Here is a 23,912-nt window from a genome sequence, read left to right on the forward strand (position 1 = left end):
AGCTTGGACATCCCTGGAAAAACCAGTCGACCTCAGCCAGGCGTAGCGTCGAAGGGCTACCGACGTTGAAATCATCCTGCCTAGCGAGTCAGCGGTATCCAGTCCACATCTGATGGTGAACTTGGCTGCATCTCTCTCCTCGGCGACTGCACCGGAGAGGATGGCCCAGGCCTCCTCCGGGCACTGTGGCAGCACCTGCGCTACTGTATCCCACACAGAATGAGTGTAGCGGCCCAACAGACATGCGGTGTTCACCGACCGCAGTCCCAAGCTGGAGGAAGAAAACATTTTCCCAAGATGGTCCAGCTTCTTGGATTGCCGATCAGGTGGTACGTTAGGGAATGCACCTTTGGATGTAGAGGCTTGCACCACCAAGCTCTCAGGGGTGGGGTGTTGGGAGAGGAAAGTGGGGTCTACTGAGGCTGGGCGGTGGCGTTGGGCAATCATCCTATCCACAGGAGCCACTGTGCTGGGTCCAAAAGGATGTCAGTGAGGGCCTCATTAAACGGCAAAAGGGGCTCCGAAGAACTCGCTGCCGGTTGAAGCACCTCTGTCAGGAAGTTAGTCCTGACCGCCACCGTAGGTAGCTTGAGGTTGAAAGCCTCGGCCACCCTATGCAACACCACTGCTTAAGAAGCTCACTCCTCCGTAGCCATGGTAGGAGGAGACAACATGCCAAGGTCTGGGAAGGTGTCAAGACCATTGGCATCCCCCAACTACTGTCTCCAGTCCGGATCGTATTCCAACTGGTCAGTTAAAGGTTCTCCAGACCCCTCCCAGTCCTCATCCTCCTCTGGTTGCCAATGTGGCCTAAATGAACCAGGGTGGAACAGGGGTACAAAAGTACCCATCGACGCCGGCTGGGGACACAACTGGCGTCGGCTGCGGATGTGGTGCCGTTTGAATAGTCGCCGGTGGAGGTTCTATGAGGTCGATCAACGCCGATCCTGATCTAGCCTGGATCCAAGGGGACCCTGCGGTGCTGGGGCCGAAGCCACTGGCGTCAAAGGCCCAGGGCTCCCAGGCGAGTCCACGGGGCCCGAGTGCACGCCAGCGGAGTCAGGCTGCCCAAAGATGGCATGCATCACTTCGTAGAAAGTTCGAAGCTGGGCAGGGGTCGTTCCGGGTCTCAGAAAGGGAGGGAAATTCGGAGCCGACCCTTCGGGCTCCGTACGCGAAGCCGCGGGAGGGGTACCACCCGCATCCCTCGTCGCGTCGGCCGATGGACAGGGAGAAGTCGAAGAGCGACTATGCTTCTTTGACTTCTTTTTGTGCTTAGACTTACCTGAGGAGTGCGAAGACTTTGAAGACGAGTGGTGGTGGCTCCGTGACCGGTCCCTCGACCTCCCGCACGACCGGGACCTCGAACGGCGCAGAGTCGAATGCCGGGCCTCGAGAAGCAAACGGGACCGCTTCCGCAAAGACTTCGGATTCATGGTCCGGCAGTCGGAACACGACTTGGGATTGTGGTCGCGTTCCAGGCACCACAGGCACACGCGGTGCAGATCCATCACCAACATCAGTTTTCAGCAGGAACCGCAAGCCGTGAAATCGGAAATCCCTGACGCGCACCAGGACTCCAAGACTCAAAAACGGCGTTGACAAAAGTCGGCAAAAAGTCAGTCAAAAAGTGACTGAAGGTACCGCTCTCTCCAGATCTGCGCTGGCTGGCACGGAAAAAGGTAGAACTGGCGTCAGCGCATGAGGGCGGCATCTAAGTAGCTACTGCGATGTCATCCCGGCACCACGACGCGCAGAGGTACTGCTGATGAAAAATTCTCCGGATCCAGTCTGACGTCTGGGGGTAATTCACATGGTAAGGAATCTGTGACCAATTGTCTCTTTCAGATAAGTATTTTTATTTAAAAACATACGTATCATATTGCGTAGATCTTGACCTTAACATAAAGTACAACGCATCATTTTCTAAAATTGGTCTGGAACTCCTTCTTGAGTCATGTGTCCATTATTGATCACTGTTGTGCAATAAATGTCTTACATTCCTTTGTGTTAGGCCTAAGGCTGCTCGCCCACGCTACCACTACCACTTATAGAGCAGTATGGGTTTTACATTGAGCCCTGTACAGTTTTGGGGAACCCCCGGGCTCTTTGCACGGTATAACCACCTAGTGGTAATACCATATACAGAGCCAGCTTCCCACACACTGTAAAGTTTATAGCTGAGTGTATCTTATGCAGCTTGCCTAGGAGGCCCATCCGTTCGGATTCAGTACTCTGCACTTCAGCCTGGCATATGGATCCCCTTTGATTTGTCGGGTATCCCAGTCACTTACTCCTTATCCTGCTAGGAGTCACCTCTCTAATTGGCAGAGGAGAGCGGCTCCCTAATCAGGACACTTTGCGCTTGTTTCTTCACTGAGGTAGCAGGAAGTGGCTTGCAAGCCAATTTGCTGGTTCCAGCACTGGCCACATAACTGATGCATACCAGTCTTATGCCAAGCTCCCCATAAAGCAGGAGAGGTTAAAGGGTCACTACAGTGGGGAATAAGAATTCCTGCAGCATCATTCTATGAGTGTTCCTAGGATTCCCCAATTCTTGGGGCTCCAGATTTCCATAATAGTCTAAGCCCACTCCCATCGCTCATCACAAGGACATTCAGAGGGATCTCAATGATAAAATAGCAATTCCTCAAACAAGGGGGTAATTAAGGTAGGGTAGATGTCTCCCTGTTTGCCTCTTGTCTTTAAGCAAAGGGAGGGGATTAAAGTCACTACTGAAATTCCCTTCTGCTACCCGCTCTTCAGTCAATCCTCCTTTTCTTCACTCTCCTCTATGCTGCTGCAAGGTCAGAGTCCAAGCCCAGGCCATAAATCCCTACCTCCCAACCATGTTGTTATTGTCGGGCTCCCTTGCACTCATCTGTGTGCACCAGCTCTGCTCCTCAGATCTCAATCCAGGGAGAAGGTCCCACTCCACCTGCCAGTGTGTCCCTTCTCTGGGCAAATTGGCAGGATTAGGAGGGTTCCTGGTCCATGTGTTCTGCTGCCTGTGGGATTGGGGGTGCTGTAACACCATGGCCCCATCTGCAACCCTACCCTTCCGCGGACTCCCCCCTTTAACACTCTTCCTTCAAAGGAGGCCATGACTGACCTCTTGCCAAAGGCTCCTCAATTCAGAAGGCCACAACTCCTCCGCGGCTCCTGTCGCAGCTCCCCGCAGTTGGTGAGCCACGCACCTCTGCTCCCCCACACACCTCCAGCCTCCCTCAGGTACGTCACGTCTTCCACCAATCTCACATAGAGCTTCGAATTTCCAAAGAATCAGCAGGTTTGATCGGGTTCTGACATATTGAGAGCCCTTGAGGCAGGGCCTCACTTCAATCTTTCACCGCTCTGCACTTAGTTTTCAGGACATTGCCGGGATTCCGCTCCTCTCTCTTACCTCTGAGCATCTGGCCCCCTCTGTCAGTTCCTGAGCAGGCTGTTATTGCAGGATTATGGTGGAACGAGGTAGCTGCGGTGGGGCCTTTTTAGGTCTCGCTAGAGTCTGTGCATGCGCTGCTCTGGCGAGACATTTAGTTAGTGGATTTTCAAAGTGCTACCCAGGCTTTTGCTGGCCTCAAGCTTGAGTGCACGCGCGCAGCAGCTATCTGCCTTTCCTTTGTTGTCATGGGTAATTGAGCGCCTTTCTCGTGGGCACCTTTTTATTGCAGTTCCATGACGTGCTCTCTGTTTAAAGCCTGCAGTGCTTGTTTAACTTTCAGCGCACGCACGCCCTTTTTTTTTTTTTTTTTAAGTGGGAGCACTGTGATACATTGGATACACAACTCCATTCACCCCATTACAAGTCGTGTAATTATGTTTACATTTCCCAAAAGTGAGCACTCCCTTGTGAGTAGTTTCATCTGCGTAAATTTTAACAAAGTACATGAAATGTATTGTTACATCAAATCTGCGAAATGTTCTCACACTTTGCGCTTACACAATGTTGTGCAATTAAAAGCCACAGAAGACTGGTTCACTAAGGATATGTCTTCCTGAAGGGATATATTCTTCTTGAACCATTGGCGTGCCAGTATCTCACATGAATTGTTTTATGTGAGGTATCCCATCACATGAGATTTCCACACGAAATACCAACAGATATTTTGCATAATTTTGTGCAATTTCTCTCTCTTCCCATCGCAAAAGCATGTGGACGTCACTGAATTTAATAACTACATAAACTTCACTAACAAAAATTCAGTTAGTGGACAGTTGTCAAATGTACTTGAAAATCCAAAGGCAGTGGCGGTTGATGTCACAGAAGCATACATCAGCCAATAGTGAGAAGCCGTACTCCTAACACAGGTGACTAATGACTATCTACAAGCATTTGCAATGCAAAAGGTCCGGAAGCACGTGCCTGAGCGGGGGAGATTCTGCTCCCACCCCTTCCTTCCCCTTCCTTCACGTGACAGTCAGGGCACACTGCAGGTCGCAAGCGCTTCAAACAACAAAGCGCATTTTTGGGAAACGTTGCAGCTATTTAGCGCAACGCACCCGCCTGCAATAAAGCAATACGTGATGCAGGTTTGATAGGGGTATGGCGTATGAAACGAAGCGGGCAATACAATGCAGAGGACACGAAAAGGACATTCGATACCTTTCAAAAAGAAAATCTGGCTGCAAAGGGAAGGAACAGCTGTGCAATCTGGTGCAAAGCCCAGCCTGTCTCACCGCATCTCAGTCACACTCGAGCAATAATACTTACACCAATATTATTAATAATAATAATATAATCACTATATCTAGCCGTAGCGCCTTCACAACAGCATGTAGCGCCTCTAATTTTAATGGTTAAACCATTTCTTTTGTTGTGGTTGATCAATTTCTCCCATGAGCGCTAGGGAATGATAAAATACAACATTCAGCACAAAAAAAAAGAGAACAATCTCAAATAAAAATAAAAAAGTCTCCATTTGAAATTGTTCTTCTTCTGATTTGCAAATATATAGTGACAGAATTGCAAAAACAGCAGGATTGGGAGAAAATCTGAGTTTATTTGTGTCCCCATAAAAATGTTTTGGCCCAACCAATTAAAGTAAGACTTGTGTAGGTAACCAGCATTTAAACCTACATTGGCGAACGTCTCCTTGGTGCGGAACTCGTCCACATGCCCCGGAGATTACGTGCTGTCCTTAAAAATGTTCTCGTGAGTAGAACTAGCTGGAGCCCTTCGTAGGCAACTTAGGCTCGCTCGCTTTGTGCGATTAGGGACAAGTGTTTACACCACACTGTTTACACCGGCCGCCGGTCTGTTCTACACTGAACTCCCGTACATCAGTCGCAGGGGTTTGTAGAAAGGAATATGCTACTTACCAGTATGCATCTGTTCTTGGCATGTAGAGCTGTAGATCTGCACACTGTGCATAGATCGCCATCTGGTGTTGGGCCCGGATGTTTGCACTTGTTTTTGTCTTGGAAAGTCTTTGGAAGTCACGAGGTATGTGACTCCTCCTTTGGATCATAGTGCGCATGGGCATCGGCTCCATCCTCAGATTGTTTTTCACCAGCAGGGAAATGATGGAGCTTAGTAAGAAACAGGAAAGATGCCCATGTGTGGTGTATCTAAGTAAGATAATGCTGGAACAGATAAAGGTAGCCGGGTGGGCGTGTGTAGATCTGCAGCTCTACAAGCCAAGAACAGATGCATACCGGTAAGTAGCATATTCTGTTCGAGGCATATGAGCTGCAGATTACACACTGTGCATAGATTGTAAAGCAGTATCCACTCCTAGCGGCTACCACCAGTATCTGTTGCAGTATTTTGAAATAGTGCTTGGAGTACAGCCTGGCCCACACTAGCCTGTTTAGTTTGCACATCAACACAATAGTGTTTTGTGAATGTGTGCGGTGTAGATCATGTAGCTGCTCTGCAGATATCATCTAAAGGAATGTTCCCTAAAAATGCCATTGAAGCCCCTATCTTTTGTGTAGAGTGGGCTTTAGGAGGAACAGATAATGTACGTTTGGCTTTATGGTAACAAATCTGTATGCATTTGACAATCCACCTAGCTATCCCAGATTTTGATATGGGGTTGCCTTTGTGGGGTGGTGAGAAAGACACGAATAGTTGTTTGGTGTAACGAAAGGGTTTTGTTCTCTCTATGTAGTATAGTAGTGCTCTTTTGACATCTAAGGTGTGAGGAGCTCTTTCTGCGACTGTTTGTGGCTGCGAGAAGAATACAGGCAGCACTACAGATTGATTGAGGTGGAAAGGAGAAATGACTTAAGGGAGGAATTTAGGATTAGTTCGGAGAACAACTTTATTAAGATGCATCTGGAGATAGGGTTCTTGAATGGTTAGTGCTTGTAGTTCACTAACTCTTCGTAGAGAAGTAATGGCTACGAGGAAAGCAGTTTTCCATGTTAAAAAACTAGGATGAGCGTTAATGAGTGTTGCTGTAGTTTGCGCACCACTAGAGGAATGAGTGGGAGAAGCGGAAAAGCGTACGCAAATCTGCCTGACCAGTTCATCCATATCGCATTGCCTTTGGACAATGGGTGAGGATACCTGGCGGCGAAGATTGGGCATTTGGCATTTTCTTGGGTGGCGAAGAGGTCTATCTGTGGTTGCCCCCAAATCTGAAAAAACGGTTGAAGAACTTGCGGATGAAGTTCCCACTCATGGATTTGTTCTGTTTGACGGCTTAAGAGATCGGCTATTGTGTTTTGGACTCCTGGGACATGTTGGGCTAGAAGAAAAATGTTCTGATGTATAGCCCACCTCCATATGCTCTGTGCAAGTTGAGAGAGCTGCAGAGAGTGTGTCCCGCCTTGTTTTTGGAAATAATACATGGCTGTCATGTTGTCGGTGCAGACTAAGACAGTCTTGCCTGATATATGTTTTTGAAATGCTTTTAAGGCTAGGAATATGGCTAGTAACTCCAAGTGGTTGATGTGGAGTAACGTTTGTTGAGGTGTCCACCTGCCCTGCATGGTGTGATGTAGTAGGTGAGCTCCCCAGCCAGAGAGCGATGCGTCCACTGTCATGACTATTTGAAGAACTGGCTCTAGGAACGGTCGTCCTTTGGAAAGGTTCTTGGTGTTCCACCACTGCAGAAAGCGATGGGTACAACCGTCTACCAACATTAGACCTGTTAGCTGACCTTGAGCCTGGTTCCATTGGCGTGCTAAGCACTCTTGGACAGGACGCATCTGGAGTCTTGCATGAGGCACTATGAATATGCAAGAGGCCATCATTCCTATGAGTTGCATGAACACTCGAGCTGGAAGAGAGTGCTGCGGTTGGAATCTGGTGAGAAGAGCTTGGATGCTCGCTATCCTGGCGGAACTGGGATAGGCGAGCGCTCTTGAGATGTCTATTGTGGCACCGAGGTATTGTTGCGTGTGGGACGGTTGGAGCTGGGACTTGGCGTGATTTATTGTGAATCCCAGGTTGTAAAGTTGTTGAATAGTGGCGTGAGTGTGTTGTACACACTGATTGTACGATTTGTCTTTTATGAGCCAATCGTCTAGGTATGGGAAGACATGTATGTTTTGTCTTCTTAGATGTGCTGCCACTACTGCTAGGCACTTGGTGAACACTCTTGGTGCTGTGGTGACTCCGAATGGGAGCACCTTGAATTGATAGTGCTGACTGTCCACTACGAATCTTAGATATTGTCTGTGAGCGCTGTGAATGGGAATGTAGAAATAGGCATCCTTGAGGTCTAGAGTAGCAAGGAAGTCACCCTGGGAAAGCAGCGGGAGGACCTGCTGAAGTGTGACCATGTGGAAATGGTCTGAATGTATGTATATGTTTAGAGGTCTAAGGTCTAAAATAGGCCTTAGAGATCCGTCCTTTTTTGGTATGAGAAAATAGAGGGAGTAGACTCCCTTGTTTTGTTGGTGCAGGGGAACTGGTTCTATTGCACTCTTTTGTAGGAGGGAGATTACCTCCTGCTTTAAAAGTGACAGATGTTCTTGTGACATTGGAAGGTGTTTGGGTGGGATGTTTAGGGGGGTAGATGTTAGTTCGAGACAGTAGCCTGATTGAATTATTTTGTGGGACCATCTGTCTGAAGTGATGTTTATCCAGGAAGGGAGAAATTGGTGGAGTCTTCCCCCGACTGGAGTGGAATAGTCAGGGGGAAGTGGAGGGAAGTCACGGGGTAGGTGTGGAGGCAGAGCGGGAGTTGTTATTTTTGCCTCTGCCTTTGCTGTTATTCCCCCGTAACCACCCCTTTGATAACCTATAGCAAAGGTGGATTGTGCAGGAGGTTTGTAAGAGGTGGAGGGGCTATCCGAGGAGTAGCCTCGATGGATGCTTCTGAAGGATGAGCGACGAAAGGATCGCCTGGGAGCTTGCGGTTGCAAGGCTCCCATAGATTTGGCGGTGTCTGTATCCTTTTTCATTTTTGAGGGATACGTCTACATTGGGCCCAAATAAGTGTTGCTCATCAAAAGGTTGATTGAGTATAGAACTCTGTACTTCTGGTTTAAAACCTGATATCCGTAACCAGGCATGCCTGCGCAAAAGGACACTGGTGTTGATTGCCCTTGAGGCGGTGTCTGCTGCATCTAGGGCACAGCGAATGGAGGTACCGGTGATGGTCTTACCTTCACGGATTAGCTCACTGGCCCTGTTTTTGTATTTGTCAGGGAGGTGCTGCATTATGGACTCAAGTCCGTCATAATGTGCCCTGTCATATCTGGCTAGGAGCGCTTGGCCGTTACCAATGAGCCAAATATTTGCTGCCTGTGACGCTGTGCGTTTGCCAGAGGCGTCTACGAGTTGGGATTCCTTGTCTGGTGGTGGTGTGTCACCTGACGTTTAGGAATTTGCCCTCTTCCTGGCGTTGGAGACTACTAGGGGGTCTAGTGGTGTGGGGCCCATAATGTATACTGGGTCAGTAGGGGCAGCTTTATATTTATTCTCTATTCTTGGGTTGATGACCCGAGCCCTGACTGGGTCTTTCAATATTTCTGTTGTGTGCTTAATGACCCATTTTAGCATGGGCAGTGTTGCGGTGCACCTTTTTGTGGTATCAAAGGTATCCATAAGGAAATCCTCCTCTACTGGTTCCGTATGCAGGGAACCCCGTGGTATTGGGCAGCTCTTTGAAGGAGCTGGTTGAACCCGATATTGTCCTCTGGAGTGGGGTGGGGGGGGGGGGGGGGGGGGGGGGAGGGAGGAGGGAGGAGGAATCCTCAATGGAGAGGTGGCAAAGTCTCTCTTCTTTGGTGGTGGCCCAGGCATGTGAAGTGGTCTTTTTTTGATACTGAGCATTAAATGACCAGTCTTAGGATCCTTCATTAGAGTCTTTTGTGTAGGCTCTGGTCTAAACAGTTCATCTGTGGGAGACAGATCCGTCTGTGCCGAGGGCTTCGGTGCCATAAGTTTTTAGGGCGTCGCCTCGGTAGCGGTTCTAGGCTTGGAACCGTGTATTTTTGAAGTGTTTTTTGGAGTTGGAGCCGGGTGCTGTTTTTTCTGTTCCGAGGTCTTCGGTTTGGAAGTATCGTTGCCTTTCGGTGGGCGTCTTTAAGTCAGCGCCGAAGAGCTGGTGCTAGCCTTCGACGCCGAGTGCTTCGATGTGGGAGCAGCGGTCGCGTGGATGAGGTCGAAGACGCCTTTTTCTTCGGTGCCGGAGTTGGCTGGTCGGTACCAAGGGTAGGCTGACTCGAGCCTGAGTCGCCTAAAGGCTTTGCAGGCTTCTTTACCGGGCCCGAAGGTGGGGCATGGGAAGCAGTGTCTCGGCGTGCACCTGGGCCTGAAGGTGGAGGTGGTACAGAAGCCTTTTTCGACAGTGTGAAGGGGGTGGGTGGGTCGGGGTCGACATATGTACTCACGGCCCTTTGAGCTGGAGTGATGTCTTTGATGTTGGAATTGTCTGTTTCGGAGGCGCTGATGATGGCTTCCTCGACTCGACCCTGCTCCGGAACATCGACGCCCTCTTGAAAGATGTCGTTGGGGATCGAAGATGACGAGCGCGACATTGTTCTTCGAGCTCATCGGTCCCGGATAGTCTTTTTGGAGCGGAAGGAGGCACAAGCTGGACAGTCCCTGGCCTTTTGCTCCGGTGAGAGGCAGAGGTTGCACACCTCATGTAGGTCGGAGTGGGGAAATTCGACCCACATCGAGGACACTTTTTAAATGGCGTCCTTTCCATGAGCCGGAGATGAGGCCCTGGTAGGCCCGAAGGCCTTCGTCAATGACTGGAATCTAAGACTTCGAGTTGAAGGGCGCGTGTGGTTGGAAACGCGATCGAAAGCAATACCGTCGCGATGGGAAGGATTGCGTGTCGAAGAGAAACCGTTAACGGTTCCAAGCTGGAACGCGAGAACACACCCGAGCCCGATGGCGGAAAAAAACAATCTGAGGATGGAGCCGATGCCCATGCGCACTATGATCCAATGGAGGAGTCACATACCTCGTGACTTCCAAAGACTTTCCAAGACAAAAACAAGTGCAAACATCCGGACCCAACACCAGATGGCGATCTATGCACAGTGTGTAATCTGCAGCTCATATGCCTAGAACAATAACTTTCTGAATAACGGATAGTTTCTTACCTGTCGGTGTAGTTTTGCAGCTTGAAGATCTTTCTGGATTCACTATGCTGTGCATTATTCCGCGATCTTGTGGTTGGGTCCGGATTCGTAGTCTTTTCTTTGTTTTTTTGTTTTTTTTGTAGCCCAGGTGGGCGTCGACGTCCACCATTTGGTGCACCGCCCGTGACGTCGTCGTGCTTCCTGCGGAAGTCCCACCTTTGGGGCGCCATCTTCGGGTTCTTTTTTCCTTTCCTTTTTTTTTTTTTTTTTTAACCCTAGGCGATTGATTAATCCTTCTTGTCCCTTTATCTGTATGTTTTCATTTCTTTGATCTTTTCCATTTTACCCCCTCTTCCTCCAGCCTCATCTTCCTGGCGGAGGTGGGTGGGTTCGCTAGTGAATCCAGAAAGATCTTCAAGCTGCAAAACTACACCGACAGGTAAGAAACTATTCGTTTTGCAGCGTGAATCTTTCTGGATTCACTATGCTGTGCATAGACTTTGTAGCGGTTTTCCTAATTCTGTGGCGGCTGGGTGGTAGATGAGCGTTGGTCGTTGAAAATGTGCTGAAGCACCTTCTGTCCAACCTGTGCTTCCTTGTTCATCTGAATGTCCACGCAGTAGTGTTTCGTGAACATGTGCACAGATGCCCAAGTTGCCGCGAGGCATATGTCCTGGATGGGCGTGTTCGCCAGGAAGGCCACGGTGGCCCCTTTCTTCCTTGTGGAGTGAGCCTGCGGCCCCTCCGCTAGCTCCTGTCCAGCCTGTTTGTGGCAGAATTGAATAGTGAGGGCAATCCACCTTGCGATGGTGCCCTTAGTCACTGGCCTACCCATGAAGCTAGTAGCAAAGGACACAAACAGCTGTTTCGACCTCCTGAGTTCCTTGGTTCTCTCAATGTAGTGCATCACCGCTCTTCTGGCATCGAGGGTGTGCAGTGCCTTTTCTGCGTTTGTAGTCGGGTTTTGGAAGAAACTTGGTATCTGGATACTCTGATTCATGTGGAACGCCGACACTACCTTGGGCATGAAGTGTGGGTCCGTTCTCAGGACTATTCTATCTTTGTGAATCTGAATGTAGGGTTCCTGCAGCGTTAGTGCTTGAAGCTCGCTCACCCTGCGTAGTGAGGTTATGGCCACCAGAAAGGCTGTTTTCATAGTCAACATCTGCAGTGTGGCCTTGTGAATGGGTTCAAACGGTGCCTTCATGAGCTCCGTCAGGACCACATTCAGATTCCATGCCGGCGGCGGCAACCTTTTCGGGGGGGCCATCCTTTTGGCTCCTTCCATGAATCTCCTCACCACCTGCGAGCTGAAGAAACTTCCACCTTTTTCACCTCTGGTGTAGGCCACGATGGCCGCTAGGTGTACCCTTAGTGAGCTCGAGCAGAGGTTACTCTTTAGAAGGTGTGTGAGGTACCTCAGTACTGTTGAGTCTCTTGTCATTCTGTTTTGCAGGCCCTTTTTCCTGCACCACACAGTGAACCTCTTCCATTTTGCGCTGTAGCATTTTCGTGTAGTTGGTTTCCTCGCCTCCCGTAGCACTCGCATCGTGCTCGGCGGCAATCTTAGGTGTGCGAACTCTAGGTCTTCAGGAGCCATGCCGCCAGGTTGAGGGTCTCTGGCTCTGGGTGCAGGACCTCTCCGTTTTGCATTGAGAGCAGGTCCTTCCTCCTCTCGAACCTGTATGGGTCGCCTTGTGCCATTTCTTGAATTTGTGAGAACCATGTCTGCCTCGCCCACTGCGGAGCCACCAGGATCAGAGTCATGTTGCTGGTTCTGCACTTGTCGAGCACTCTGTGCAACAGGGGTATCGGTGGAAAGGCGTAGGCAAATGTCCTCGACCAGCTTATCCATAGGGCATTTCCCTTGGATTGCTGATCTGGTTGCCTGGACGCGAAGCTTTGGCATTTTGCATTGTGGCGTGTTGCAAATAGGTCTATTGTGGGAGTCCCCCATCTCCGGAAGAGTTTCTCCGTTTCCTGGCCATTGAGCTCCCACTCGTGTGATGCTGAGGTCTGCCTGCTTAGCCAGTCTGCCTCCACATTGTCCTTCCCCGGTAGGTGAATTGCCAGTAGATCTATCCTGAGAGGTATGGCCCATCTCCAAATCTCCTGAGCTAGGGATGAGAGCGGGAACGACTGTGTCCCCCCTTGTTTGTTGATGTAGAACATCGCCGTGGTGTTGTCTGTTTGGACCAACACCCTCTTGTTGAACAGGTGTCTCTGGAATGCCTTCAGGGCTAGCAGGATTGTTTTCAACTCGAGGTAGTTGATATGGCGGACCGCATCTGCTGGGGCCCATAGACCCCTCACTCTGAGGTTGTCCATGTGCGCTCCCCATCCCTTCTGCGATGCGTCCGTGGTAATGGTCACTGTTGGGATTGGTGGTGTCAGGCTTCTCCCTGTTGTTATGTTGTCTCTGTTCCACCAAGTTATCTCCTCTTGCACTGCGTGCGTAACAACCACTAGATCCTCCCAACTTCCGTTTGCTTGTGACCATTGTTGTTGTAGCCATTCCTGGAATGGTCTCATGTGCAGGCGTACATTCGGCACCAGCTGGATACAGGACGCCATCATCCCCATCATCTTGCTCACAGCCCTCACTGTCAGAGCTCGCCCCTTCTGGTAGAGCTTCGCCTCCTTCAGTAGAGCCTCTGTCCTCCTGTCGCTGGGCACTACTGTACTGTTGCGGGAGTTGATCTTTGCCCCCAGGAAAATCTTCACCTGCTCCGGTTCCATCGATGATTTTCCCCAGTGGATCGAGAATCCCAGATTCGTGAGGGTGTCTGTTACGCGTTTTGCGTGCCTCTCGCACTTTCCGCGTGAGTTTGCCTTGACCAGCCAGTCGTCCAAGTAGGGGTAGACATGTATTCCCTGCCTTCGTAGGTGCGCCGCTACCGCCGACAGGCATTTTGTAAAGACCCTTGGTGCTGATTTTAATCCGAAGGCCAGGGTCGTGAACTGGTAGTGTTCTTGTTCGATGTTGAATCTTAGAAGGCCCTTGTGCCTTCTGTTTATTGGGATGTGAAGGTAGGCATCCCTGAGGTCCACGGTGACCATGAAGTCCCCTTCTCTTATCTGTGGCAGAACCTCCTGCAGTGAAGTCATTTTGAACCTTTGCGTTCTGATGAACTTGTTTAGGTAACGGAGGTCTAGTATGGGTCTGAGGTCTCCGTCTACCTTCGGAACCACGAAGTAGTTTGAGTAGACCCCTTTGTTGCGTTCTCTGAACGGCACTGTCTCTATGGCTCCCTTTTGCAGGAGTTTCCGCGTTTCTTCTCTGAGTATTGCCAGTTCTTGGGCCGATCTCAGTCTTCCCTTTGGTTTCCTGTTTGGAGGTCTTTTCTCCAAATCTACGCAGTATCCGTACTGCACAACGTTCCGTATCCACTTGTCTGTGGTTATACGCCGCCACTCCTGAAGGTAGAACCTCAGTCTTCCGCCTACTGGTGTCGTATGCTCGTAGGCTCTTGAATCTTCTCTTCCCCCTGATGACAGTTTTTTGCGCCTCACCCTTGGGGTCCTGACGAGGGTAGGCGTCCTCTTGCGTGCTGAGTCACTTCGTCGAGGGCTGTTCGCCCCCTCTCCTCCTTTGGCCACGTCCGTTCCCTCTCCCGCGAAAGGACTGGCCCCGAGGTTGATATTGCCAGTTTTGCTTCTGCTGACCTTGTCCGTGACCTTCACCCTGCTGACTTTGTTGGAACGCCTGGTGCGACGTCCCCTGCTGGCTTCCTCCCCTACCGTAGGGTCTCCTCGAGGGATTTCCTCGCCTCATTCCCCTCAGCTGTAGGGCCCCCATGGACCTCGCCGTCTCGTTTTCTTTTTTCAGCTGGGTGAGCTTGTCGTCCACTGTTGCTCCGAACAGTGTCTCTCCGTTGAAGGGGGTGCCAAGGATGTTGTTCTGCACTTCTGGTTTGAATCCCGAGATTCTTAGCCATGCATGCCTCCTCTCTGTGACCCCTATGGCCATGAGTCTTGCTGAAGTCTCTGCCCCATCCAACGCCGTCTTTATACAGGAGTTGGCGATGTTCTTGCCTTCGTCTATCAGGTGAGAGGCTCTCTGGCGGTATTCTTCGGGGAGGTGCTTTACTAGCTCCCCCATCTCATCCCAGTGCTGGTATTGGTGTCTATTGAGGAGTGCATTTGAATTCGCCATGCGCCAGTGCATTGCGGCGTTCCTCTCGACCTTTCTTCCTGTGAGGTCAATCCTCCTGCTCTCCTTATCCGGAGGTGGGCCCGAAGTTGCTGGTACGTTGGCCCTTCTCCTGGCTGTGGAGGCTATGATGGAGTCCGCGGTCACGCTACCCTTGATGTAAGGGGGGTCCAGGGAGGAGTGCTTATATTTCTTCTCTGTCCTGGGCGTGATAGACCGGCAGGTCGCAGGTTCCTTGAAGGCTTCTCTCCCCTGATTCATCACGCTTTGTAGCATGGGGAGGAACTGGCTCCTTGTCTGGATGGGGAGCAGTGTCTCGACGAGAAAATCGGCTTTCGGTTTCTCCTCGTCGAGTTTGACGCCGAAGGCCATTGCTGCGCTCCTGACCACCATATTGTAGACCCCGATGTCGTCGGGTGGCGAAGGCCTCGAAGGGTACGTGTCCACGGGCTCCTCCGGGTTTTCGGTGTCGAGATCGTGCCATTCGACGTCGTTGCTGGTAGATGCCGCCGATTCGTAGAACGACCGTTGGTCTTCTTCCTCGGCTTCTCCCTCATAATAGGGCTCTTCTTCCTCTTCGAGATCCCTTGTCAGCCCTTCGGCGTCGAACTCGTCTTCGACCTCACCGACGTCCGCCGATGAAACCGTTGGAATCTTGAATTCCTTCATCCTGGCGTCGAACTCCTTCTTTCTTTGAAGGATGTTCTCCATTTCGGCCTCGAGCCGCCTCTTCTTTTTCTCCATCTCGGAGATGCTTTCGGCGTCGACCGCGGGTCTTTTCGATGAAACTTGCGTCGACGTCGAACGTTCTTTCTGCGTCGATCGGCCCGTTTCATGGGATGCTTTCGACGACCCTTGCCTTTCGGCGTCTTTCGGCACCAGGGAGTCCTTTTCTAAGGATCCGCTCGGCCTCTTGTCCGTGGTTCCCCCTTTGGACGTCGAAGTTTTCGGCGCCGGGGCTCCCTTCGTGGACTTTGACTCAGATTTTCTCGAGTCACCCTCGTGTTGTCGAGGTACTTTCTGTTTTGCGCTCGACGATTCTCTTACCTCGTCTTCTTTTTTCTTGTCGGTCTCTGCGACCGTGAAGTTTTCGGCTGTCTCGGCGACGTTGTCCTCGTCGTCCGTGGAGAGGCCCAGATCGTAGAGCGTCGGGGGCTTCCCCTTGCCATCCATGTTGGCGTTGGCTCTTCTCTGCCGCTCTCTCACCCTGAGTGTCTTCGGCGCGAAGGCTGAGCAGGCGTTGCAGTCGATACTCTGGTGATCGACCGGTAGGCAGAGGTTGCAGACCGGATGCTGGTCTTTCTGCGCGAACTTGTGGTGGCAGTTTGGGCAGAACTTGAATGGCGTCTTGTCCATTGCGCTCAGGGTCTCTGAGCGTGCATTCTCCAAGGCCGTCGAAGAAAAGGGGCGCTGGTCCTCCTTTCTTCGCGCTCCTGATGAAATCTCTTCCTTTCCTGATATCTTCTAGTGATTCTATCGACGAAACTCGCTTTTCTTCCTTTTTCCTTCGAGTGTAATTCTGGAGCTTCCTGATGACGATCCAGACCCAACGGCGGAAAAAAGAATCTGAAGATGGCGCCCCAAAGGTGGGACTTCCGCAGGAAGCACGACGACGTCACGGGAGGTGCACCAAATGGTGGACGTCGACGCCCACCTGGGCTACAAAAAAAAAAAAAAAGAAAAGACTACGAATCCGGACCCAACCACAAGATCGCGGAATAATGCACAGCATAGTGAATCCAGAAAGATTCACGCTGCAAAAAGTCCAGAATACTTACTTCTAAACTCTGGCCAGCAAACTTTTTGACTTCATGTGAGTAAGCATACATGTCACATAGCGCCTTCTCTGCTCGGATTACTGTAACGCTGCACATCGTCGCTGGGAAGTTAAAGGCATTGTACTTGTATATATATATAACAAAGGAAACAAGGAGACAAGCGGTCTGGCCATCACAGCCTGGTCTGCTGAGACAGGGGATACACATTGCTCGTTTCGCACCGCAGCAGGGGCAGCCGGCGGTAATTGTAATGGTAATGCTCGGAACATACGCTGCTGTCAATGTGTGCATTTGCAACACCGGTGGCTGTCTGCAGCACCCACACACTCCCTCCCCCCTCCCTTCCTCTCAGAGCATTACCAGCAGCTGCAAAACATGGAATCTCCATGCCGTTTACTTCAGCACACGAAGGACTGCCCCACAGCTATATACAATGTCATGCTCAAGTGCTGGGCCCACCAACTCAAACTCAAAAAACAACCTTCCTTCGGCACCCTGATATCACTGCTATCGGAGATGAGGCTCACTGCGAAGCAAACTTCTACTCTGTCTGCAATCCTTCACAATGCCATACAGGACTTCACAGCCAGCGCTCCAGCACATCTCACTACCAACCCTCCCAGAGACAGTGCATTTGCACTACTCACTACGAACCATACTACAGTTAACAATTCTGTACTACAAACTACCCATCACCTCGCACCACCCTGCATTGTCCCTTACCCTCCACCTCCATTTGGCCTCTCCAACTTTTTTCTTCCTGACTTTCTGCCATGCCCCACCTTTCCCTTCGCTTTTCTTCCCCAATCACTGCCCTCTCCTGCCTGTCCGATCCCCACAAACCACATTGTTTCGTGTCCTCCTATCTATCATCTCTACGGTGCTGTGCTTGTACCACCCTCACTCTATCTATATGGCCCTCCCTTTCCATATCACCCTGCTTCTGTGTCCCTCTGCATCTATCATCTCTCTGTGCTGTTCACCTTCCTGGCTACACCACCACCCCTCCGGCTTCACTCCCTGTACATGGCCAGTTTCCTGTAGCACCCTCCTGATGGTCAATACGACCTCCGTGCCCATTTCACTCTGCTCGCACTGCCACCCTCACTCCAGTACCACCAGCCTCCTTCCAGTCTGTGCCATTTGTATTCTCTTTACCACCCTCCTTGCAGTAACTCCACCCCATAGTGCTTGTTCAAGACTTCATTCCCTTTATGTACCCCAGTCTCTTACTTGTGCCACCCTTGATTCCCACTATATGCCCGTCTCTTGTGCCACCCTTTCTTCCCATTATATGCCTGTGTCTTACTTGTGTCGCCCTTCATTCCCACCATATACCCCTGTATCTTACTTGTGCCGCCCTTTATTACCACTATATACCCCTGTATCTTACTTGTCCCACCCTTCATTCCCACTACATGCCAGTGTCTTTTACTTGTGCCACCCTTCATTCCCACTATATACCCCTGTAACTTACTCGTGCCACCCTTCATTCCCACTATATGCCCATCTCTTATCACCCTTTATTCCCATTATATGCCAGTATTTTACTTGTGCCGCCCTTCATTCCCACTATATACCCATGTATCTTACTTGTGCCGCCCTTCATTCCCACTATATACCCCTGTATCTTACTTGTGCCGCCCTAGATCACAGCAGGTGATGTGGCACTATTGGCGGAGCTGTCGACTTTGGAACTGGAGGAATGAGGTTTGAGTCTTCGATAGGCAAAACAGCCAGTGGTTCTGGGCAATTCACAATCTTCCATGCCTTAAAAAAAAGCATGCCATAGCCAATGAGTCTCGCTTTTGGGACCTTGTAAGTACTTAGTTATGCAGCACAATATCCTTGGTGCAACAACATTAACTGTTGCATGACTAAACACTTATGTCTATGCCAATGCTTGTTTCTTACTGTGCTACGCCATCTTAGTTCAGGCCACGCCCTAAGGACTTGCATCAAGGTTTTAGACTTGACTGTACAATAACTTTGACATGATGTTCTGTTCAAATGATCTCTTCAAATTACTCTGCCACCAGCCAGTGAGGCACAAACGGCAGTATTGAGACCACTATAACCCTCTGAGAAGTGAAAAGCCATTCAGTCCCATGCTTATCACTAACAACATTCATTATTGGATATTCCTCAAAGCTCATGAAGAAAATAGATCTCTGATCATGCTGTATATCCACAGACTTCTGCATCTAACAGATAAAATAACCCCTCTTCATTAACTCTAAATGAGATTAATCGTAACTCTACTGCTTTTTTTCCTGAACTAATTTTTATATAAATTCAGAATCTAAATTGAGTATGAACTAGCTGTCATTACTGGTATGGTGAAATACTAGACAATTGTACACTACATAAGTGTTCTAAAGAATGTATAGCCAAATTAGAAATGATGTGAGTGACTCATTGTCAGAATCCATACCCCATCAACTGCAGGGAACCCTTTATCTGACATCCGTAAATTACTGTTACTGTCTGTGTCCTTTCTGTGATCAGTATTTCTTTGCTCTCTTTCCCCAAGTAATAAGCAGACAAAATATCTTATTATAGATGAACAGTGTGTGCAATTCAATCATACAGTTACTTGTACAGTTCTGCCTGTGTTCTTCCTGTCAGTGCAAGGGGATGACATCCTTTCCCTCGGTCCTCTAAAATGCAATCCACATGATTTACCTGTGCCCAAAAGGTCTAGCTTTCAACCAACAGGTCCGCACTGAGGTAATGATTCAACTCCACTGACACAACGTATGTCATTGTGAGCTTGGGCTGTGTCTCAGGATAAAACTGTGAGGGCTGGGTAATACTCTAAAATGATGAGCTACTCTGCAGGAGCTACTTGTACAAAGGCAACCTCAGGAAAATTGAAGGAACACAGCTCTTTGACTTCTAAAATGTTAGATACATTTGAAAGAGTGACGGATACAGATCTATATTATTGTGCATACATAATATTCATGTCAAGTATTTTTATCTATGAGGACGGGACTCGTTTATGCAACATGTGTTCTGCTTGTGCAGTACTGGTTGAAAGATCCAGAGGCAAGAACTGTGCACATGATGTGCGGTGTGCCTGACTGGTCAGAATGCCGAGGTAGTTATAGGCGCAGCCATTTTGAGTGCCACTTGATCAGTTGAGTAGATGTCAATTGAAAGAAGAATGGAGAATCATAGGGAGTGAGGAGTTAAATGTAAGTTTAAACCTACCAAAGAGAAAGGATTCCAGTGTAGGGCCCCTTTCTCTTTGACAGAGATGCACATTTAATTTCTGCCTGCAGTCCCTTTTATATTGAATTTGAAATGCTTCGTAAATCCACATATGCCACATTGACAAATCATTTGTTTAGTAACTAAATTGAATCCGTTTTGTCACCTACCTGGTGTGGTGTGGATGGATTGATAATGAAAATAAATTAAAATCTGCAATACATGTTTCAGGTTTTCATATATATCTCAAGAGGAGGCACCAAGCAGAAATGCTTAAATTGACAATGCAAGCGATTTATGAAAGAGTCCACTCAACATTAGGCTTTACGTCTGTAGCATAATCGTCAACTACATTTACTAAGAGCCAAGGATGGCCAGAACCTAAATCTGGGAATGTATTTAATACAATGTTTCAGGTTACATGGGCTAAGTCCCATAAAGTTCCCAAAATATAAGAGAAATAAAGGTTTTACAAAAATCCCATTATAACTATAGTGCATGCATGCTGAAAACAACAGCCAATTGACAATGCCATCATGTAGAAAATGTGCATAAAACAGCTTTTATACCACTAGACATAAAAGAAATCAAGTCCGACGAAGTATTTGTACAGGTGTCTGTCATGTATGCAGAGCTCCTGCACCTATGACTAAATCGTAATGTCCTTTACCTTGCACTGGTATGGTAACTGTTTGTCCATTGTTAGCTGTTACAGTTGCTGTTGCCATGGTTAGCAAAGTCTGTCCAGGAGTGACAGACATTGCCTCTGCCACCATGCTCTGCACTGGCACAGTATTCACAACAGGTGCTTGGGATATTTGAGTTGGGGGTCCAGTTTCAGGGGACGTGTCACTGTCCACAAACAGCCTTCTCCTCGTGGAACTAGCGACGGGGGAACTGTATCTGTCCAGGAGGGTTGCAGGTGAGCCTGAAAACAGAGAAGATAGAATGAAAAAGGAGGAAGGTGTTCAGAAAAGAACAATTATATTTTCAATAGCAGGTGAAACGTTAAGAGCATTTAATAATGAAAATATAAATAATGTCAAAATATAGAAACTCATTTTCCCAAAGCAACATATTCAAAAAATGGAGCAGACATTTCATTATTTCAAACTCCTACACCAGATAAAATCAATAAATAGAAAGGATCCAAAAAACCTTTAAAAATATACAAAAAAGGTCAACAGCAAATGATATATGCTGGACCACTCCCAAGCCAGTCACACACATTCCAAACAGATGAACAATCTTTTTTAGACAGAATAACTTTGAGAAGATTAGTTCTGGGGTGTCAGGAGACTGAGAATGTTCATCCTCATGCTCAGAAACCCTCTAAGATGGGCCATCAGTCGACAATTCCCCTTTATTGAATCCACTGCCACAGGCAAATGGCTTGACAACACAGAGTACACAGCCGCACACCGCCCTATCTTTTCATCATAATGGACAGAGGTAATATTCTAAGACAGGATATGAATGGTGCTTTAAAGGCAAGATGGACAATGCAAAGATTTAGCAAATTTATGTGCAGATACTACTCCAACGAAACCAAAGGCCCAGCGTTGTCTGTTGTCCAAATGGGCCTCAGCCCAGCCAGTAGGCAGCCATACAGTAGCCTGCACCTGTGGAGGATTGAGCAAACAACCCTTCTTAAGATTGGCAGGGTACATCCTCCAGTGTTGGTCCTCGAGACAACTGGAAAATATGCACATAAGCCAACAGACTCCACTGACATAACAGGCACCAGTGCAGGGCCCTCATTTGCTATTTGATCCATGAAGCCAAGTAGACATAAGACTAGTAAGAATGGGAGATGCATGAATCCAAAGTCTCAGAATTCCCCCCCCAAACCACCCCCCATATGTATGATCCTCCGAGGATTGCATCTGTAATGGTGAACCCCGCAGGAATCTTCTCTCAGCCTCACTCTTTTCATCATACATGACACCGCTCACCAACATCATCCCATCACAAGACATCACTGTCCTCTCCTACACCGATAACACCTAACTCATACTCTCCCTTGCGGACAAGACAAACACCACCAGAACGAACCTCGCGAACTACATGACCATGGTAGCAGATTGGATGCAAACCAACTGCCTGAGCTCAACTGTGACAAGAAGGAAGTACTTGTCTTTGGCAACAAGACCTTCCTGTGGGATTCCACCTGGTGCCTGTCAGAGCTAGGACCAAACGCACACCAACTGACAACACACGAAATCTAGGATCATCCTAGATGACAAGCTCAACTTGACAGCTCAAGTCAATGCAGTGTGCATCTCCTGCTTCTACATTTTACGCATGCTGCGAAAGATCTTCAAATGGTTACCTCGGACCACCAGACGGACTGCCACTCAAGCCCACATTAACAGGAGGCTAGACTACGGCAACACTCTCTACGCTAGAATTCCAAACAACGCCTACGTAGATGCCAGACAATCCAGAACGCAGCCGCAAGAATACTTCGACCTTCCACATCACAAAACACCTCAGGAAGCTTACTGGTCTACAGGGTCTATAATAATAATCCCAATTGCTCTCTTTTGTGGTAGTGTGAGCAACTGTTTAGGCTTATCAGAGGATAGTGTTATGCATTTATTGCACACACAAGGTCAGTAAACATGACACACACTCGGTAAAGAAATCCAACACCAATTTAGAAAAAGAATGCAGATTTTTGTATAGATTAAGACACCAAGAACATCGCAATTGGGTAAAAACTTTTCAAGTTATCAGTTTTTAATTCACAATAACATTAACTTATACTGTGGACTTCAAGAGGTAATGTTATCCTATAGAAATAAACATACTGCATAGTGTCACTTAGAAAAAACGTATAGGACTGTTCTCCTCGACTTAAGGTGAGTGTGAGGCAAGGTCCAAGGCAGCACCAACAGGCCACCTCGGGTGGCACTGGGGCGTTCGGGTGCAGAGGTATGTGTCCTCATCGTGTACCTTGTTCACTTCAATGGGAACTGGTCCTGTGGAAAAGAGGCCGCAAGCAAGGGCTGGGGGCCAGTCAGGCTGAACCCAAAGGGGGACTTGGGTCTTGAGCAAACAGGGACATCCTCGGACTACTTGAACTCAGGCTGGGGGGCTCGTGTGCAGTGGTGCCTTGTCTGGAGGGGTCTGGCTGCTGAAGACTCTTGCGGTTCTCGGACCCTGCAGAAAGAGGCTGCAGGAGGTGACTGGAGACCAGTCTGGCCAAACCCAAGAGTGAGGTCAGCTCTTGGGGGACTCAGGACCCCGTCGCCTCAATCAGACTTGGGCTGTGGGGGTCCGAGGCAAGGGTGCTTTGAGGCATCGGGTCGTGGCAGTCATTCTCACTCTGTCTTGGTGGTCTAGTGAAAAGGGGAAACAGGGAAGCAGGCCACTCTCGCTGCTGGACTTGTGGATCCTGACGTCCTTCAACAGTAGGTCTGCCTTTGTGCTGTTGGAGTCCGGATTGTACCACCAACAAGCCTTGGTTGCTACAAGGGGTCCATCACCTTTTGTATAGGTGTAGGGAGTTTCCGGTAAGGGTCGGCGTCTCGGGACTTCGCTGAAATGGCAGGACTGACCTCCTGAACTCCAAATAATCTTCTCCTGGCTTGTTGCTCCCTCGGTGGGCCTGATGTCCAACAGGACCGAGTAACATTTTTTTGAGCAGTGTCGTAGATGCAATGGAGCAGCTCCTCTGCTCCAAGGGGGATCTTCCTCGGTTGCTGAGCTGCCTGGCAGTCCTCCAATGGTTTGGGGGAGGATCTCCAGCTCTTTACGAAGTCAACCACAGCGATAGTCAAAGTGCAGGCAGTCTGGCAAGAATTTGCACCAATCTTTGTTGCAGGGCTTCAGTTTTCGTTCTCTTTGGTCCTTTTCCTTTCTTCCTCGGCTTCAAGTAGTCTAATCTGATTTCCTGGTGTCAGGGGGGCCAACTAACTATATTCAATTTAGGGGCTGAAGGGAAGTAGCCAAAGGGCTACTTACTCCTGGGGTCACTACCCCCCTAGATGACCACTTCCAGGAAAGTGCTTTTGACTGTCTTGGTGTAGGAAGCCGGCTCTCTATATAGACTACCAAAATTATTTACATGGTCACCCCAACTTTTTTCCTGGTAATTGATGCAATTTAGACAGAAGTGCACTGGTTCCTTCAATCCAGGTCACCAGTGCCACATCATTTTCACTAAAACTATACAACTGTTCTCTCAATTGGCAATACCGATGACATGGATACTAAAGAGGGTCCCCTAAAGTCTGTAGCGTGTATTGTGCCACCCTAAGGGA

The 23,912-nt window shown here is 49.0% G+C and overlaps 1 protein-coding gene across 2 annotated transcripts in view; it reads right to left on the minus strand.

Annotated features, from left to right (window-relative positions):
* Positions 1-23,912, minus strand: part of RBL2 (RB transcriptional corepressor like 2) — a 722,629-nt gene that overhangs the window by 375,281 nt on the left and 323,436 nt on the right. For both annotated transcript variants that reach the window (XM_085638866.1, XM_085638867.1), the window contains exon 15: positions 20,315-20,572. In XM_085638866.1, coding sequence (XP_085494992.1) covers positions 20,315-20,572 — 258 coding nt within the window. The remainder of the gene's footprint in view (positions 1-20,314; positions 20,573-23,912) is intronic.

Source organism: Triturus cristatus, chromosome 12 (assembly GCF_964204655.1).
Source record: "Triturus cristatus chromosome 12, aTriCri1.1, whole genome shotgun sequence".
NCBI lineage: Eukaryota > Metazoa > Chordata > Amphibia > Caudata > Salamandridae > Triturus > Triturus cristatus.